At 41.3% G+C, this 20,418-nt stretch overlaps 2 protein-coding genes across 3 annotated transcripts; one reads left to right on the top strand and one right to left on the bottom strand.

Annotated features, from left to right (window-relative positions):
• Positions 1-425: 425 nt before the first annotated feature.
• gpr137 (G protein-coupled receptor 137) lies at positions 426-6,571 on the bottom strand. The gene is made up of 8 exons (XM_050041621.1): positions 6,435-6,571; positions 4,442-4,918; positions 3,806-3,855; positions 3,441-3,681; positions 2,580-2,729; positions 2,288-2,413; positions 2,035-2,153; positions 426-1,498 (listed from the first exon to the last, which is right to left on the bottom strand). Exons 2-8 carry the CDS (start codon positions 4,826-4,828, stop codon positions 1,402-1,404), a joined length of 1,170 nt encoding a protein of 389 aa, XP_049897578.1. The 5' UTR covers positions 4,829-4,918; positions 6,435-6,571; the 3' UTR covers positions 426-1,401.
• Positions 6,548-20,270, top strand: pld7 (phospholipase D family, member 7). 2 transcript variants are annotated; one of them, XM_050041617.1, is made up of 13 exons: positions 6,548-6,649; positions 6,729-6,973; positions 7,493-7,594; positions 10,155-11,150; positions 11,374-11,561; positions 12,425-12,608; positions 12,710-12,824; positions 13,049-13,176; positions 14,881-15,084; positions 15,247-15,386; positions 15,798-15,963; positions 16,062-16,161; positions 17,103-20,270. In XM_050041617.1, the coding sequence occupies exons 2-13, from the start codon at positions 6,851-6,853 to the stop codon at positions 17,303-17,305; spliced, it is 2,649 nt and encodes an 882-aa protein (XP_049897574.1). In that variant the 5' UTR covers positions 6,548-6,649; positions 6,729-6,850; the 3' UTR covers positions 17,306-20,270. The 2 variants fall into 2 exon arrangements, with proteins under 2 accessions (XP_049897574.1, XP_049897576.1); XM_050041619.1 differs by lacking the exons at positions 6,548-6,649; positions 6,729-6,973 and adding an exon at positions 7,018-7,275.
• Positions 20,271-20,418: the final 148 nt, after the last annotated feature.

Here is a 20,418-nt window from a genome sequence, read left to right on the forward strand (position 1 = left end):
AGACAAGCTTTCTTTAAACCCAAGTACATTTTCATTCAGTGTATTTATTATTGAAAATGTACTACTTGTTAAATTTTATGTTCTCTTTTATGCATTTTTCAGAGTTATGTTTATTTTCAGCTGACCTGTGTGTACCAAACAAATTATTTTCCGTATAAGTCGTACCCAGTTACATTGCTCTTCCCAGAAGACTTTGTGGAAACATTTTTTGGAAATTAAGTTATGCAGAAGTCACAGGTCTGTAAAATAAAGGAAAACCAGTATAAAAGACATAAATACAAGTAGACCTGATGTTTACCGTTGGGTAAAACATTTAAAAATCTAAACAGTGAGGCATGCCTTGGAAACCTTAGCACTAATCAGGTATACAGTTTGTAGTAAATTAGCTTAAACATGAATGAAACAGATGTAGACACAGTATACTCTGTTTTGCTTAGCAACAGGCTGAACAAGCTCATTTAATTTTTTTATTGGTTTGATTTTTACACAGTAAACATCAATCGTGGTAAAGTCACATGTGAGTGACTTGCTATGAGGAAGTCTCATTCAAGTAAAGACATAAAGGAGGATGACATTTGATTTTTTTTTTTTTTTCAACAACGATTAAAGGTAGAACATTAGTTATAAAATAAGTTAAACTTCCATCAAAATACAATTATACAGGAAGGGAACAAGAATCAAAATCAACTTTTAAAATGAATAATTATGAAAGTCTTAGCAAAAGTGACATACAAACTAAAACAGCAGACACTGGCCCTAAAGGGAGCATCCAAAAGTACCATTCAGCGATGTAAAAATACCTGCAGTGATGTATAAATCTCAGATTAAAAGAGATGTGGAATTGTATGTATTAAACGTGTAAAAAGACAGTACTGCTCTTAAAGAAATGGAACACCAAATGCCAAAAGAGACAGCTGATAATTTGTATTTTAGTCAGTTTGCTGTACACTTGGAACAGTGTAAGAGAAAAAATTAATTCTTCACAAACTAGGTCAGTGGTTGTTACCAGAGGAGCTTATGAACTACATTATGTGCACGAATTTAATAAGGAATGCTAACGAAGCTAAATGTGCATTTGTTTAGGAATTGTAAGGGCTATAACACATTGTGACTAAACCTCACCTTAACCTTTATAAGGAGATCCCTGAGCAAAATGTTTGGCCATTCAGGCTTCTCCCACCAAGTTTGTTCCCTTTGAGCCAAGAAAAATGTTCAATATATTTTCTGTTACAAAATTATAAGGTGCATATTCACCGTTTGTTGATGAATTCCTGAGATTTTCAGTGCAAAAAGACTGTTCAGAGAGGGAGTTTACTACTGGCTGGTAGCTGTGTGCGGTCTGTCCTTGAGATCAATGTCACCGAGGACACGACGACCCTGATCAGTGGGAAGACGTCAGGGTCAGTTCTGGGGGGTGGAGTAGAATGAGTGGTGCTGGTGACTCTGGTCTGGAGGATTACTGGCAAACAGGAGAGGAGCGGTCTCTGATCCATACCAGCTGAAACAGAGTAAGAAGAAACACACATCAACACATACGCCTAATCTAATTAAGACAAATCACTTCATTAATCTGCTCTTGATTTACTCAGGCCCTTAGGTTATATTATATATTTTAAAACTTGCATGACTCTGAAGCAGTGCCCGCAAGCCCTAGGCTACAGTCAGGGTTAGCTCACTGGGTATGTGTCAGAACTGTGCCAGTATGAGCGCTTTGTCAGCCCTGGGCTAATAGCTCCCTTAGCCTGGGGCTAAGAGTAGTGCGAACAGCCTACTGTATCCACATTTCACTTCTTCTTGTCAATCCTACAATTTCCTTGCAAAATAGACATCTAAGTATTTCCTCAAAAACATGGTGATACTTGATCTTCTCCATATCGTTCAGCCCCAGCAGGACATGGTAACACTGGAGAAGCTGGGACTGGGGAATGTTTTCATTTTTTAATCGAATAGCAAAAGTTGATGACTCACTTTCTGTTGATTGACTGACTGATAAATCGACTAATCATTTCAGCTCTACCTGTGAGAAGACAGTACCTGGAGTGTGGGTGTGAACTCCGTGCCCATGGAACAGGCGCGTCCTCGTCACTGCCTTGAGGATCGTCAAAGAAATATGGACGAGGTAGGACCCTGTTGTTAACGCCCATGCTGCTGGTCTGTGGAAATGAGAAAAAAACAGGTTGAAATGACCTCCACTGGTTCAGCAATACTCATCCTGTTTCGTGTTTTAATTTCTGATTTCTTTATTTAGTTGACATTTAGTCCAGTGTCTGTCCAATGTGCTCACTACCTCTTGAGCAGGCCGGCGAACTCTGAAGATGAGGATGAGCAGACTGGTTGGGAGCAGCTCCCATATGAAGAGGATTGCGCCAAAGGCCATATATCCTCTGTCACCCAGTTCATCACGCAAATCAGCCTACAAACAGACACACAGGGTTATCAGTTAGTGAGATGGCATTTTACTGGCCATAGCTATCAACCATACCATGACGTTCTGAGATATGAAAATATTGACACCCGTTACTGTCACCTTGAGCCATGCACTGGCTAAGAGTGCTTCAACTCAAACGTTAGATGATCACCTGGTCAGAGACGTTGTACCAGTCAAAGTTGAATGACTCCACTCTGTGGCTCTGAGACAGGAAGAGCACCGTCAGGTTGTAGCAGGCTCGACTTGCAAACAACAAGATCACTGCTGCTCCCAGTGTTGCTGTTCGGCACACTGTGGTCCCCTAGTCAGGAGAAGGAGACGCTGTTAGCCTGGAGTACCATCAGAACAGAGGAGGGTTTAAAGGGGCAAAGAATGGGCAAACCAGATATCCTGACTTTTAGCTCCTAATACGGGATGCACATGTTTTTTTCCCAAGAGTATGTTGCCTAAACCCACCCTGCAGCCCTGTGATTGGATTGTACTTGTCAAGTTGTGGCATCAAGATCTGAGGCAGTTAGGTTTAAGGCAAAGATGTCATGTTAGGGTTAGTACTAGCCAATCACAGCACAGAAGGGCAGGACTCACCGGAACACCCTTGGGAAAAAGACTGTGTCCTACATTTCCCATAATGCAACTCAATAGTCCAGTTCCTCGAATCGGAGAAACTTTTTCATTGTTCTAAGAACCCATTATTTATTGTGTCTGTGGACTAGGAACAACTGTAGTTCTTTAACTCCTATTTCAGAGTAGGTATACTCCCAGCACAAGAGGAACCTTGAGTGACTGGTCATACACGTTAGCTAATCAAGCACCTATTTATATATCCATGATGCAGCACCAGCAACCACCCCATGAGTTAGCCCCATGAGGAGCAGGACTGATCATGAATAATAAACTAATCTTAATGTGTCAAATCAGTGAAGTTCCCCCTTTAGGTTTTTTACATTTTACTCAAAATAAAGTAATCGCTGCATCAGGTCATTTGTACGTTAAAGAGCGATGCTTTGCACACCTTGCTGATCAGGTAGGGGCTGGTGGAGCGGGAGTGTTTGGTCAGGAGCAACAACAAGGCAGCCAGTAACACTGCATCCAGGATGAAGAGCAAGTCATTGACCAGAACTCGAACCAGGACCAGAGTCCAGGTATGGTCCCCTGACCCACCGCTGGCACCTCTGTCCCCAAGAGCCGCACAGACCATGTTGACGGAGAGAAAGAGAGTGCTCAGTGCACCATACATGCACCGTGCCAGCCACCTGAGGAAGACAAGGAAGTCAGAGTTATAAATACATAAGTACTGTGTTGTGTTCAAGGCTTAATCAAGATAATCAGGGTTCAGAACAAAAGCTTGGTGCAGAATTATTCTAGAGTGAAACTTACACTCCTCTTTCCACATCTGAGCTGTACGTCTCTCTTACTTTGAGCAACACCTGTGGTACAAGACAGAAACAACCAACAGAGTGAACACAAACACCTGACATAAGAATGGATTTGAAAGCAAAAGAAGTATTTACTGAGTGTCTTCTTTCTTCAGTCTCTCTAAAGATCCACAAGGTTACACTTTAAAAGCTGCTTGGCAGACATCTACTGAAAGGAATTCCCCTGCTCAGAGATTATGTTAACACCTTGTTACTCTTAAAGCGGTTTTACTTTCACTTATTTAAGTATGACGTGAAGTCTTTTATCACTATGGTTACATCAAACCAAATCTTCAGAATCTTTTTGTCAATTTCTTTCAGTATTTCCCTCAATATAACAGCTCATGTATTCTAGCTACAAAACAAAAAAAACGGGGCATTGGTAGCGTGGTGGATAGTGCCGGCGCCCCATGTACAAAGGCGATGCTTCACTGCAGCAGTTGCAGGTTCGATTCCGGCTTGCAACCCTTTGCTGCATGTCACCCCCCCGCTCTCTCTCTCTCTCCCCCCATTTCACACTGTCCTGTCAATTAAAGGCAAAAAGCCCAAAAAATAAAATTTAAAAAAACAACCCCTGCCCCATTCTCTCAAGTCTTACCTGAGTGAAATACAGGTTGATAAGGCTGAGAGTGAAGAACTGCAGACAAACAGGGAAGCAGTACAGCAGCCAGTACACTGCCACAGGTAGGTGGTTGGCTTCCAGAGCATTACAGAAGTAAAAGGAGAACAGGGTGGTGCGGAGGGCTGCCCAAAGCAGGCAGAGGAACAGAAAGACGCTTTGGTAACTCCATCTCTTGTGTCTGTAGAGGTAGAGAAGCCAGAGCTGTATGTACACCACCAGGAACAGTCCAGAGTACAGAGCGGTGTAGAGGATGGTGAAGCCAAGCTGGACCGATGGGGCGACGGCTGGGCGCAGGGGGATGGGGACTGGGACAGGCGGGACGGAGGAGTTGGGAGGAGGGGCAGCTGAGACTGAGGCTTCCATTAGAGTGCTGATAGGATGAACTAACTGTCCATCATTGCAGAGGAACTGCTAAACCTTCTCCTCTCAGCCCCAAAGGTTCACATGGGAAACCTGAAACAAAATCACAAGAGATAATTAAGTATCTTAATTAGTTTAATTTATTGGACTAGCCAAATAACAGAGATTACTTTTTGGTATTTTGAAGTGTCAATAGTTACTCAATTGATATTCCAAAAAATGTGCTATGTCATGATGTATATTTGTACCATGATATAAAATGTACGGAAACTGAGAACAGCCATGCTTTTAATTTTTTTAATGCCTGGGCTCCCAAGGAACCAAGCATTATTATCATGAGATAACAAAAAAAAAAATCTTATCGAGAAAAAAGCTTTTTTTCTCCAAATAATGAAAAAATGACCCCATGATTGCAAGATAACTACATAATCAACCTGTTATCACGGGAAAACATAAAATTGTTATTTTGTTATCTCGAGAAACAAGCTTTTTCTCTTGAAATAATGACCCCATGATCTGGAGATAACAAGATAATAAACCCCTTATCACAAGAAAAAAGGCTGTTTCATTTCACCAAGCTTTGATATCTCAAGATAAAATAACTAACTTGTGATTCTGAGATATCGGCATTAAAAATAATAAGAAGCACAGCCCTTCTCGGCTTCTGTAGAAGTCATATAAACCTAAATACAATCATTTAACCATATTGCCTGCTCCCACAAGACAAAAATGTTTTGTCTTAAAATATTCTGAAATGACCAGTCATCAGTGAGGAAATACTGCATGGACATTTACCAACATCAGGCCATTAAGTCAAATAGTATGATATCTAATTCTGCAAAAGCCACAAAGCCTTTCTCCAATATTAATACATGGGTTCATATGAGGAATGTGGCATATGAAAGTTGTCTAGCTAGTTTTCACACTTGACTGGATGGTGAAGGGAAGTCAAAAAAGTCACTTTCATTTTCAGGTGCACTGCATTCCTTTGTGTTTGAGAGCAAAGTCAAGTAGAAATCTCACTTTAAAAGTTGTTCACCGTAAGTGACAATGTAAAAACTATCCTATGATATAATTACTGTGATATATATAATACTTTCCCAAGCTGTTTCAACGTTTACATGGATTTAAACTACAGACGGGGACCTCATAACAAAACAGCAGTCACAATATGGTGGTGGTCTGTCCCACCTCGTACAGTACAGGATACAGTAACATAGTAACATACATTCAACACAACAGCTCAGTAATCAGGGTCAGACAGAGACCTCAACATTTCAAACTTCACTAACGTAATATTTGAGGGGCTTTTAATGTCATTGTATTGTACAAGCTCATATGTTCCCTGGGTATTTTAACAGTAGCTTTGACACTAAGTAACCCAGCTAACGTTTGCAACCTAAATGTCTTTATTTTTCTCTTCGCAACATAAACAAGTGGTCGTGTTCCGTTCAGGCTGCTCAACAACAGCTAAGCTAACTGAAGCTAACTTTGTTAACAAGAATGAATGTCAACTATCTCGAGCTGTCCCCCAATTTATGCTTTGCTTTCTCACAAAGATATATACAATGTATAAGCTGTCAGTAATAATTTCACGGTAATAACTGACCTTATTTGAAAGGGACGCCGAGCTCCTGGAACGATACGCAGCGGCAGAAGACGGTAATCCCTTACTTCCGTGTTGTGTGGCCTACGTAACGTCTGATGGGCGGCGCCACTGGTTTAAACTCTAACTGCCAATCAGCGATGACAGGGACTCGCGGTTACTTCAAGTTGTTGTTTACTTTTGCCAGAAAGGACGCCGCATTCAAATCGGATTAGACGGTAAGGTTATATATAGGTCACTGAGAAATATGTTTTAAGTACTCTGGCAGCTGTTCAGTGCAACTTTTGTTCACCGCAGCTCGATATTGGCCGTTTCCCGGAGTGGACTCTCCTCAGAACTGCAGACAAACGTGACTGCTCTATACGTCCCGTCCGTTAATCTCGTGTCACGAAAGTGCTGCATTATTGAAGTGGTCCAAGATGCCGATGATACTGCGATCCAGAAGGTCCATCCGCCCCAGTCAGGAAAGTGACGAAGACTCAGTGGACACACCGCAGAGAAGGTCGGTCCGCCGGCACAGGAGAACCAACGTTACGTATGAGGTGGGTATTTTCATTACTCAGCTTTTCCGCCTCCTCTTCCTCCGCTGCTGAGAACTTCACAGTCGGCCACGTAGCTTGCTCGCTAACGGTAGCGACGTTAGCTGGCTAACCCGAGGAAAATACTCACGGAGGGACTGTATAGAAACCAGCCTGCTTTAACTATCGTGTGTGTGCTGCTATTATCACTTTAGCGCGTGTAACATTTGCTTAGCTACTGTTAAAAGCTAACTACCGCATCGTGAGTTTGAGCCCTGCGCCCAGACACAACTTCCTAACGTTACAGAGCAAGTTACCGCATCATGGTAAGTTTGTCTTTACGCTGACGGACCGTGTTTCTCTGTGAAGAAGATAACAAAACGTTCACCATCTATATACATTTTCTTGTACTTTTTCCATTGGCATGGTGCAGATAAAGATACAACCAATGCACATGTCCTTAAGTGGAATTTATACCTTGTGCTTTGTGTACGGTGCTCTTTCTTCCTTGTTAACTCAATATAACCGATCTTGTCCCATCAGGAATCAGATGAGTCAGACTCTGAGCCTGTCCAAGTGATGGAGACACAACAAAGTCCCCCTGCTGAGCTGGAGGAGGAAACTGCTGAGGAGGCTGATGTAACGGTAGACTATAACTCACCCCACAGATAACCCAAACAAACACACCTCTTTCTGTCTATCTGTTTCAGTTTTTGCACAGGCCGGAGAAGGGTTGCTGGGTGTGGCGCGAGTCTTATTTATACAGCCATGTGGTGAGAGAAATTATGCTCAGGGTGTGCAGCAGCAGCATGTAATCATCAACAGGAAATATTGGCAAGCTCGTGCGGAAGTGTCTTAATCTCACTGAACCTGTTGTAGGGCTGTAAAGCTGATTTATATACTGTATTTAGACTATGAGGTGATTATTTATATAGAAACAGGAGAGGCCAACCAATGCTGGAGTTTGTCAAAATCAATATTTGTGGGCTCATATATGGGGTTATATTTGTTTTTATCATTATAACAATGTAAAAGCAAAGAATCCCATACATTTAGTAATTATTTTGCAAAATATTTTACAGTTGAAAATATTAACTTTATAATCAAATTAATTATAAAGATAATAGCATTTTTTCAACAGTGCACTCAAATAGAAATACATTTACACCTAGTAAGTGCAAAACATATAATATAAATATTAGATATGAGTTAACTTTTTGCTTATGTGCCCACAAATGTACTGTCAAATAATCAGTCAGGCTTTAAGTTTACATATCTATATATAGCCACTTACAGGAGCAGGTGTCACAAGGTGCTTCGCTTCAGTGAAATTCATAAAATGTAGTTCAAAGCTGGACTGACAAAAGCAAACATTAGCTTACTGCAAATATATCAGTATCAGTGTACATGCTGGCAGATTATTAACTAAATACATACAGTAAATGACAAAATATGCCTCAGGTAACTTAAAAATAGTGTTTAAACTTCACAGTTTGTTACATTACTTAGTTTATTTTTCAACAAGTTGTTCCGCTCAGTATATGTCATGGGTAGAATTATTTTAATAATTTGACACATCATTATCAGAAATGATTGTTTATGTTACTATTGGCCATAGCGGTTCCCATGGGTCCATTAAATCCTTGAAAGTTTTGGAAGACTGACATAGATAGACATAGGTCCTTGAAAGCTCTTGAATTTATATATTTTTTGCAAGAAATTGAAGTTCTTTTGACAGTTTTTTACTTAAAGTTAGTAAAGAGGCTATGTTTGCCGTCCACATGTGTGTCTCCTGCAGTTGCATCATTGTTTTATGTGCCACCTGTCACAACCTACACAACACAGTCTAGAAATGTTTACACATTCACCTATGTCTCTGTTTTTAATTGCTTTCTGTGAGGGTCTGTAAAGTCTGGCAGTTGTCGTTGTAAAAAAAATCTCAGTTTCATAACGGTAATAACCCTTTATCAATGTTTCAAACTATGTCATTTTGGGTCCTTAAATTTGAGGGAACTGGGCCTGGAAAGTAATTTATAAGTTCTTGAATTCAATGTTTAAGAGGGTGTGGAAACCCTGCAGCTGATGCTAATATTTGCTTTTAAAATCCTGCTTCGGTTGGGCTAGAATAGATCTTTTTCGTATTTTGTTTTGTCATCATAGGCGAAGCACTGGTGTTACTAATAATAATCGTTAACTATTAACGACGGCTCTGCTTTTCCGTTCACGTGTCTTCAACTCAGGTGTCCCAGTAAGCCATGACAGTAAGCCACAATGCACAATACCAGGACGCTGAAACTGAAGCAGCTCAGTGGAATCCATCATTAATTATTAACACCAGGGGGTTTCCTACTGTGACATGTAAAATGCCTTCCGTGTCATTAAACAGTGAGACATAAAAACATGTACAAAATGCAAACACTGGAGAAAAGATGAAAAGAATCATATACTTGTGGCAGACATTCAGTTGCATTTACATACAACATAAAGTAAACACTGTTTAGAAATAGAGTTACATGTCAGTGTTTGGTTTGGACCCACTCCATATGTAGATATAAACAGCTCATTTTAAGGTAACGAAAACACAACAATTCTTAGTTTCAGTTTATTATACACTAATGATAATATAGTTATTAATATTATATTAAGTTTCTGCCAATATATCCCCCTAAATCCTACACACTGGGCCTTTAATAAACAATTTAGCATCGTGGACTGAACTTAAAGCAAAGCAAGTTTAATGTTCATCTTTGACTGCCATCACAATGTAAAGTTTAAGAGTGTTGTAGCCATGGTTACACTCATGGTCATGTTCATAAACAAATATTGACATCAATGACAACATGTTAATGAGTCTGTGGTGGCCATGCTGAGCTGTATCAGACAGGAGAGCTTATTTGAATAGGTGTGGCTATTCTAGCCCTTGCAGTACTCCGGAGGCCTCTCCAGGTAATACACAGTGTTATAGTGTTGATTTTGAGCAGAATCAAAACAGGAAACACAATACAGGTGGATATTGGGTTTGCAAATGTCTGTTAAACTGCTTTTTTAAGGGTATTCCAGGTGTTATGTGCAACTAAGGGTGCTGTCGAAAGGCTTTTCAGAATCACTGGGTTAAAACTTATGTGTGTGAGAGGTGCTATTGATAGATTGTTTTTATATTCACACAAGATGCATGCCTTTTCTAAACAAGTTCTGTCTTCCTCAGGAACTGAAGTATTGTAGTGTTGTGCTGGAGCGTCTGCGAGCTGATGAAAAGGCTGCAGGTAAAGAGTTTGAGGAGAAAGAAGACATGAACCGCAAAGGTGGGAAACCTGTCTCCAGAATCCCCACTTTCCATAAACGACCTACCAGCACAAAGGACCATGAGTTGCCTGTTCCCAAAAAAGATACCCCTGTCCATGTAGCTGAGCCCCCCGAGAAAGCTGGGGCTGGGAGTGTGGAGGCATCAAAGTTCAGGCTACCTGATGTCAGAGAAACAGCACTCCCACTGCCATCAGTCCGCGCCCCAAAAGTCAGCCTTGAAGCTCCTTCTCTGTTCAGCAGCACAGAACAAGCTACAGCAGCAGCAGTCCATGTTCCCCAGACACTTAGTGCGCCCAAGATCTTGAGGATGTTTGAATCTGCGCCGTTCTCTTCTATGACTGCAAGCCCCAGGCCGGCCCTCAGACCAGAGCAAGGATCGGAGCAACATGAACCAGAGCTGGACAAGAGCAAAACGTTTGAAGTAGAAGCTGCCACCGCACAGGACGCCCCCATATCTCACCTTCCACACGAGGGCTCCATCAGCCAAAAGCCATTTGAAGACACAGAAGAGAAATGCGACATAGAGGTTGAAAGCAGGATTACCCTCACGCCCTCTGGAGATGCTGAAGAGACACAGTCTGCAGACATCCTTTATGCAGCTGAGGTCAGCCAAGAGGAGGCTATTATGGACGAACAACCACCGTGGGAGACGGAGCCGACAAACATACTTGAACTTAAGGACAGTAGGTCTTCATCGGAGTGTGAGGATGATTTGGAAGATGAAAAATCTGAGGGCCAGGATTCAGGGGAGGTGATGGAGCATCATGAACCACTTATGAGCAAGCCGGAGATTCCACATTTTGAGGAGGAGAGAGCCGATGTTGATGAATCAACTCCTGCTGTACCACCAGAGAAGCCTGCTAAAGCTCAGTCAACCAATTCTGTCAAGCCCACTAAGGTGAGTTATGTTGTTCTACTTGCCTGATAGATTCCACTGATGTCAGGGTTATCTTGGTGGTCTCGACAGAGTCAGTCACACAAAAAGGAATTTCACCACACCCTGCAGTAACAGCTTCGGTATGCTGCACAATCCTCAGCTGTTTCCCACCCTCTGTCAGAGCTATGATCGTAACTCTGCACACATGTTGTGAAGTCAATATTGTACTTGTCTTGTTTTATAGGGGTCAGGATGCTCCAGTTTTGCCCTCTTCTGCCTCCTGCCCACCACTTTGCTGCTATTAGGGGGGTTTGGCCAGCATGTCTGGCACTACGGGCTTCCCATGTCTGTGGCTCAGCTCACAGCTCAGCTGGAACTGCACTTCCTGGAGGGCTTTGGCTTGGTACCAGAGCCTTGCAGCACTGATTGTCGGTAAGAAATGATCTGTGCGATCAGTTTTGTTCTGATGAGCCCTTTGCTGTGTTAAAAGTAAAAAAATTTGAGACCAAAACATTCTGAAAGACACAACTTTGCTTTGTGATTGTGATTTTCTTTTTTCACCTTTACTTACACAGCAGAGAATTAATGCACCAGACTTTGTGTCAGTTTTGCTGCTTTGAAGCTGATGTATGAGCAGTAGTGCAGGTCAGGCCACATATTTCTTTCCGAGCCCAAGAGAGTAGTAACGGAGTTCAACCCTAACCAAACCCCCATTCTGTTTTTTATGTCCAAACCCAACCCAAGCCACGCACAGTTAATTAACATTACTGAAGCACTGAGTTTGTTAGTTGACTAGTTGATAACACGTCGCTAACTTCGTAGAAAAATGTGAATAATGATTTCAAATGGCTCTAATAACACACAATATTTTTTTGGACAGTGTTTACCCCTGAAGATTAAATTGTGCTCAATTTTGACTGTTTTCTGAGCATTTTCTTACTTTTAGAATAGTCGACGAGTCTAAGTGTAGTTGTAAGGGACGTAATTAATCAAAACACACTCATTATGTAACGTCATACACAGTAAAATATATTGAAATTTTGAGTCGTACTATTGGATGTATGTCAAGTCTTCATCTCAACAAACTCTCGGGTCTTGTTACGTCCCTGTCAGGTCTCTTAGGCCTTGGGTTGGGCATCCACACTCCAATGAGCAGCTCAAGAAAAGTCATGAAAGCTCTGTTAAATCAACCAGTGGAATGTAAAGTTGCATAGATCCTCTGGTCTGAGATGATGACTGGTTTCTGTTTGGTGTGTTAGCAGTTGTAGCTTGAGTTTCTCTCTCCCTCATTTCAGAGTGCACCTGGTGGAGAGCATCCCTGTGGGTCTCTATCCGTCCTCTGCCTCATCCAGAGGGAGCATCGCAGACAGCTGGTTACATCTGCTGAACAAAGCCAACAGCTCAGTCCATATTGCTGCTTTCTACCTAACTCTACGAAACAGCGATTTGGCGCGCTCCTCTGACCCTTCTGACTCTCAGGTTAGTTCAGTGGCATGCTCCAGTCTCATGATACATTTATCTTTCGAACCTTCAGTGTGTATGATATTATTTTATCTATTTATTTATTTTATATCTTGCAGGGAAAAATGGTCTTTGAACAACTTAAACAACTTGAATCCAAAGGGGTGAAACTCCAGATTGCTGTGAACGCCCCCCAGACCTCAAGTGAAGATACGGACGAATTGGCTACAACAGGTACATCATCAACGACAGTATGGAGCTCATTGTGTTGTCACTCTGCCGCGTGTACCATACGTTAAAGCTTAACTAGGAAATATCATTTGCATGTCAAACCTCACACATATGGTAAATAATTGAAGCTGGATACAGAAAACAGACTCTCATCATCACTAGCTAAGATCAAACCAATTTGCAGTCATTTCTTTAGGTGTGTGTGTGTGTGTGTGTTTTGTTTGCAGGTGCAGAGGTCAGAGAGGTAGACCTCAAGGCTGTAACAGGAGGCATTGTCCACACCAAGCTGTGGGTGGTGGATCAAAAGCACTTCTACTTGGGTAGTGCTAACATGGACTGGCGTTCTCTAAGTCAGGTAAAACTGGGAGAAAAATGGGCATTTTCAAATGTAATCTGCATTACAAGTTGCAGTCATCATGTTCCCCCCCCCACGTGACCCTTTGCATTACAAGGAAGAGGTTCATTAATGTCCACTTGTAGATCACATTACTGTCCAGTAGATTTGATCTCATTTGCATTGATGTCCCAACCAGTTAAAGCATGAGCCTGACCGCTAGGTAAAAGCTCTTTTAAACAGAGAAAATACACTGCCAGTTTGGACTTAAAGGGATAGTTTTGATTTTGTTGAAGTGGGGTTATATGAGGCACTTATCCATAGTGTATTACCTACAGTAGATGTCAGTCAGCACACCCCCAGTTTGGAGAAACAGGCAGAAGTACTGCCACTGAAGCTAAGTTATGTGCTGCTGTGGGTGAGGGCAGCAGCAGAATGTATTTTAGCCACATAAAAAATCAATATCAGTTTAAGTGTATGCTATATTTGAAATATTTTTACCACTTTACCTTGATGTCAGACAGTGATTTCCAACGGGCAGCTGAAGCCGTTACATTGACATCTTCAAAGCCAGACTCCATTGAGAGAATTTGTAATTTAACATTGCTGAACACAGGAGCTTCTGGTCTACCGCTGCCTCGGTCAGTTAGTTAGTTTGTGTTATGGTGTGACTTTGGTGTTTTAAAAGATTGGTTCAGATTCACCAAAGTCACACAATAACACAAACAAACTAACTGATTGAGGCAGCAGTAGACCAGCAACTCCCGTGTTCTGTGAGCTAAAATTACTGTTTTTGTCAATGGAGTCTGGTTACTTGGCCTGAGCATAAATGGGGGAACTCCCCGTTAGAAAGGGCTGTCTGTGCCAAGGTAAAGCTGTGGAAATATTCTTAATATAGCATACCCTTAAACTGATTTTGATTTGTTTTTGTGGTGGCTAATACACATTTTGCTGCTGGTCTTGTCCACAGCAGTATATTGCAGTGCTCCTCTGTTCTTCTCCAAACTGGGGGCATCCTCAACAACACTTCATCTTGTAGTTAATACACTGACTACAAATATGTACGTCATACAACCCCACTTCAAAAAATGCAAACTATCCCTGTAACTGAGCAGTTAATCACTTCAATTTGGAGACTCATTTTAAGAGTCAAGTAAAAACTAACAGGGCTACAGTGACACAGCAGTTTTTAGATTGGCTGCAGACTGATGGTGCACTACTCGGCCTAACAGACTTTTTAAATAAAGTTCCAAGGAGGGCTGAATAATTGATTGTACAATAAACTTAATCTGTGACATTAATGTCTAGACTTCAGAGTGCCTGCCTGTTATTGATTGGTTTATTATAAGCAGGTGATATTTATACTGTGGATTTATTGCTTCTGAGAGTGTTGCATTATTAATTAAAAGCATTTTTTGTCAAGTTTGTTCAACTGCATTCAAACAATGCTGTTCTAAAGGGGGATACATAGACATGATACATTTTGCTGATCTATATATTGAGTCAAATCTGGATTATCATCTGAGTCTTATTAGTGCCACATAATTGTGCTGCCTCCAGATCAGAGAGGGTTCCAGGTTGCACTCAGGAAATTGATTCAGATAATTAATTAAATCTGCTCCCTGGAACTGGCCCCAGATGATCCCACCACTGCCCGCACACAAACACAGTCACAGTTTTGGCGGTGACAGAATTAATGCGTCCTGTGTGCTTTGTTTAAACAAGGTGAAGGAGGTCGGCCTGTCTGTGGAGGACTGCAGCTGCCTGGCTCAGGATGCCTTTCGGATCTTCCAGGTGTACTGGAACATCGGTGGTGCGGATAACGGCTCCTTGCCGCTGTACTGGCCTGCTCGTCTCTCTGCCCTGTCCAGCGCCCAGAATCCCCTGCGCCTAAAGTTCAATGGAGTGCCTGCTCAGGTCTACCTGTCTGTAAGTCCATGTGTGATATGAGACAGTATTCAGAGAAGACAAAGAAAAAGACATTCCTATTTGAAATTCAGTGTCACTGTATTTATGTACCCAGCTGTGACGGAGTCCTCTCTCTGGTTGCTCCCATGGTTCTCACCTCTGTGTCATATCTGTTTCCTGCAGAGCGCCCCTCCGCAGATCTCAGCCCGTGGCCGCTCCGATGATCTCACTACCATTCTGTCTGTCATCGACGACGCCCAGAAATTCATTCACATCTCTGTCATGGACTATCTGCCTATGTCTGAGTTCACAGAGCCAATCAGGTGACGAGCCACTCAATACAGAGAAAGACAATAATGTTAACACTGTATCCTAGATATATTCATCATCAGACACAAATTGATTCCTCAGACAAAATAATGTATGAAATCCATTTGTTGAGTAACTTGATGAGATGCAGGTGTTACAGTAACAGATAATGCAATGCATGATGACTTGCAAATAGATAAATGGTATTTAACAGTCACCTAACTGGACCCAGATTGCTTCTCCTGCTGACTGGACGCTTTCTAGTTCAGATGCTGGGAACTTGTCTCTGTCCTGGGATGCTTTTAGGTGTCCAAACACATTACACATATACAGATATTACAGAGATGAGAAGAAAGGACAATATAATCAGTATAATCCTGTCTTATTTTTATTTTCTTCAAACCGCATTGGTCTCCCTCTCTCAGGTTCTGGCCCGCCATCGACTCGGCCCTACGTGCCGCAGCCTGTACCAGAGACGTTCAAGTTCGAATGCTGATCAGCTGCTGGGAGCACTCATCTGCCTCCATGTTCACCTTCCTGCAGTCCCTGGTGGTGCTCAACAGGCCTCATCTGAAATGTGACATCGATGTGGTACGTTGGGAGATTTTATTTCCTCCACAGTGACAAAGACATAACAGAACGCTGATGTATCCTAAACTCGTGCTGTTGTTTTTTCTTTGTGTGTGTAGAAAATCTTCACGGTGCCTTCAACAGCGAAGCAGATGAAGATCCCCTATGCACGAGTCAATCATGCCAAGTACATGGTTACTGACAGAGTGGTCTACATCGGTATGCTATTACCACTTGATTCATTTTTAGAACTCCTCTCACTCTTTGGCTCAGCAGTAAATTCACATGGCTCATCAGACACTAGTGACTCTGTTTGTCTGTTAATAAATAAGCATAAAATCATGCTTATCACTTTGTCATGTTGCTAATTACTGATGCAATACAGGTTGGCTTTAGCGCCGTGACACCATTGGCAAAGGCTTGTTTGTGTCCTGATGACAAATGCCGGTTAAGTCAATTTACATGAAATTAAACCTGTCTGAGCTCATATAATGGACCGGAACCAGATTGCAACCAACTGAACACCCCTCTGCTCACCCTCCCTTTCCAAACTTGCAGGAGAAACTACGGTGGCCTTCTGGTAACATAAAATGTTAAAAAGCTCTTTTCTAGAGCCAGTGGTTGGTTTGTCTGTTCTGGACTACTGTAGACACACGGCATGCTCTGTGTTAAGAGGACCTTCTCCCTATGTAGATATGAAAGGCTCATTCTAAGATAACGAAAACACAACAATTCCTAATTCCACGTGATTATACACTAAAAAAAACACAATTATGCATACTCCATTTCCACCAATAGATCCCTCTAAACCCTACACGCTGGTTCTTTAAGTATAGGATGGGAACCCTTCATCCACTCCTGAACAGTCAGGTTGTAACTACATGTTTCTTTAATCTGCTTTGATAGTTCAGGGTTTTAGCTGCAGGTCTGCAGAGGTTGGTATTTGCTGAATTATAATCTATAGTCTAAAACAATTACAAGAAGATAAATACAGTTAAATCACAGTAAACTGAAATTCCCTGCTGTCTGTGGGAAAGAAGAATCGCATCCATGTGGTGGTTAAAATCTATCTGTAATATAAATCTCATTAAAATGTGAGTCATATTAGTTCCTGTGACTGTCAGGCTGTCTAACTGATGTGTCTGTTCCTGTGTTCACAGGGACGTCCAACTGGTCGGAGAACTACTTCACCCAGACAGCTGGCGTGGGCCTGGTGGTGAATCAAACTGGCTCTGAGGTTCCAAAAGGCAAAGAGACTCTGCAGAGCCAAGCAGAGGAGCTCTTCCTCAGAGACTGGACGTCTGAGTATGCCAGCAGTCTCTCTGTTGACGATATGCATGTCTGCCCTCGCCGTAGACACTGAGGGTTAGTTGTTTAATAAAGCACATTGCATCGTAGATGAGCATCTTGCTTGCTCCTGCCACTTGAACTTTGACTTGTGCAGAATCCGCTTGCTGTATTGTGTGAATGAACACGCTTTATTTTATTGCTGTTCCTTTACCGACTGCCTGTTTTCTTTGTATATAATTGCGTTTTTATATTTGTTTCAAACATGTTATTTTTATACTCTGTGGTTCTGACGATTTTCTTACATGAGCTAAGGTGCAGGGGAATTCGCTTTGTACAATTAATTTCATGCCTGGAGCATTGTGTATATTTTCCCTTAAGATGTCGCCGGCAAGCTTCAACGATCTCATGCAGGAATTAAAACATTCCAAAGAGGTGTATACACCGTGTTTACACTGCTGGGGCTATCAGCTGTTATTGTTTATGTGTAGTGAGACTATGTATGTCATTCCAACAGTACAAGATTGTTGTAAATACTACCAGTTTTCCATTCATAGCTAACGGCTGGCTGACAATCTGAATGTGTACCAGAACAGACAGATAATATCTCACTTCGATCAGAGTGAGCATGCTTTGTTTTTTCGATAGAAGATCTGTATGTGGAAAAACCAAACACTTTCCTTGCCTGCCATCTGTGTTTTACTGTATTGATAGTTACTAAATATTTCTGCCCTTCATTACTACGGTTATCTATTATATGCTTGGCACCTGTTTGTGTTATCAGTGGACATGTTCCCTGACTAACAGAGCTGTTTACGGGATGTCTCAATGTAAATAAATAATGCTTTTTTGTTCGTGATCCTTGAGAGCTTCACGAGGACGATGAAAGGAGTGAGACAATGATATAGGAATAGTTATGGTATAGATAGTATTGTATCGGTTTGATTGTGCAGGTTTTAAGACATTTGTCTTTGAGGCCACATGATTACAACAGTGAATGGGATTTCATTTGTGGTGCTAAAAACATGGAAAACTTCCATAAAACAGTCTATAGTCATTCTAGCTGCTCTGGTAGGCTGGGGTAGGATTTTTGAAGTGGAGCAGTATGAGGGAATTGTCTATAGAGTGTGTATTTGTATTATTACCTGATTCAAGTTGTAAAGCACAAACTATCTGATCAAGGCAGTGGTAGACCAGCAAGTTCTGTGTTCTGCAAAGTAAAATTACTGTTTTGTCAAAGGAGTATAGATAACAGCTTCAGTTCCCATTCAGAAAAGGCTGTCTGACAGTAAGGTGAAGTGATGAAAATATTCTAAATATAGCATACACTTAAACAGATATTGATTTTTTTTTTTTTGGTGGTTAAAATGTGTTTTGTTGCTGCCCCTGTCCACAGCAGCACATTGCTTAGCTTCAGTGGCGGTACTTCTGCCTGCTTCTCCAAACTGGGGGCGTGCCGACTGACATCTACTGTAGGTAATACACTGACTATGGTTAAGTGCCTCATAACCAACCAAACCATCCCTTTAATGGTGCTTTGAGCTCAATTTTAACATGGTCACATTATAAGCTAACATGCTAATATGAAAGAAATACTGCACTCATTTGTTTATCAATTACTCGTGTGTTGTATGAAAATTGTGTAGAAAATTCTGTTTCTTGCAGGTCTCCACGGTGAACGGAGAATCCAAAACAGGCAAACATTATTCATGAATTGAGGGAAACAGGGTTCACATTTAACAATAGCTAAACTATATAAGAACATAGATATATAAACTCTCACACAACTCTTGCAGTGCAACTAAAGTCTCAGTTATCTAGTAGTATGCTCAGGACTTCACAAACACATGCAGTTTTGAATGGGCCTGTGCACAATCCTGGGCACATATACTGTATATACCCAGGCACACTACTCAGTTGTACTTGTGTTAAGTCATAACATTTTAGTGTAAATGCATGTTTGGTAAGTACTGAGCATGTGACTTGGCACATGATACTTGTATTATACTGCATGAGTTGTGTGACAGTTTGTAAACAGATACATTGAAATAGTTTTGCTGTTGAATGTGGAGCCTGATTACTTCAATTCATGAGGAATGTTCGCCTTTTTTGGATTTGTTGTTCACTGTGGAGGCATGTGAGAGAAACAAGTTTTATAGGTATAATGTTTAGTATTTTCAACATCTTAGTTTAGCATGTTAGCATGCTAAGATGTATTTATTATGTCAAGTACTGGACACTTAGAGATCCCCTGCAGACATGTTTTTAGACAAATATTGTACTTGGCATAATAATTTCTGTCTGAAATGTTTTTGTTTATTTAGATTGTTAAAAATGATTTATATCTGCTCCTTCTCCCTTCTCACTGAACAATCAGAAATCTATAAATACATATTATCGCATACATTATTGCAAGGATTGCTGGACCCGTGATGTCACTGAGGTTTAGAATGAGCATAGAGAAACTGTCCTACACAGCAGATGAATATGAAACCAGCCCACTAGTCTTTAACTGTACACATACATGGATGAAAGGGGCTGGATGAAAAGTCAGGATTGTCAAATTTAAAGAATTTTAAGGGGACCATGAATGTCTGTTCCAAATGTTGAGGCAATTCATCCAATAGCTGTTGAGGTATTTCACTGAAAACCACAAATGTGAACCTCACAGTGGCGCTGGAGGAAGAGTCAGACAATCACTAAGGTCGTTAGGATTCACCCTCTGTGGACCATGCATATCTGTGCAACACTGAATCACAAGTAAAACAGTAGTTGTTTAGACGTTTTGTCTGGATCACAGTGATGGATATTTTCACCTCTAGAACCAACAGCAAGGCAAAAAGTCCACCATCATCATCCTTTATGAACAACCTTCAGACTTCTGTGTCAACAGACTTTACTGGAATTACATTACATTTTACACCATGTTCTGTGGACTATACAGAGTAATTGGCAATAAGTGAAAAATGTAAATCATCTGCACGGCTGGACCCAGCCAGCTAAGTGAGAAAATGTTATTTTTGTAATTTGGGTGATCTGACCCTTAAAATGCTTCCTTCGTAAGATACAAGAAAACTAGTTTAGTAAAATAAAAAACATTTTTGAAGTTGTGCCATGAAGTCAAATAAAACACAGGCCAATCATCATGAGTTAACTCAGATCTGATAATCAAAACATTTGCTGACTCAG

This window comes from Epinephelus moara, chromosome 4 (assembly GCF_006386435.1).
Source record: "Epinephelus moara isolate mb chromosome 4, YSFRI_EMoa_1.0, whole genome shotgun sequence".
In the NCBI taxonomy this organism is placed as follows: domain Eukaryota; kingdom Metazoa; phylum Chordata; class Actinopteri; order Perciformes; family Serranidae; genus Epinephelus; species Epinephelus moara.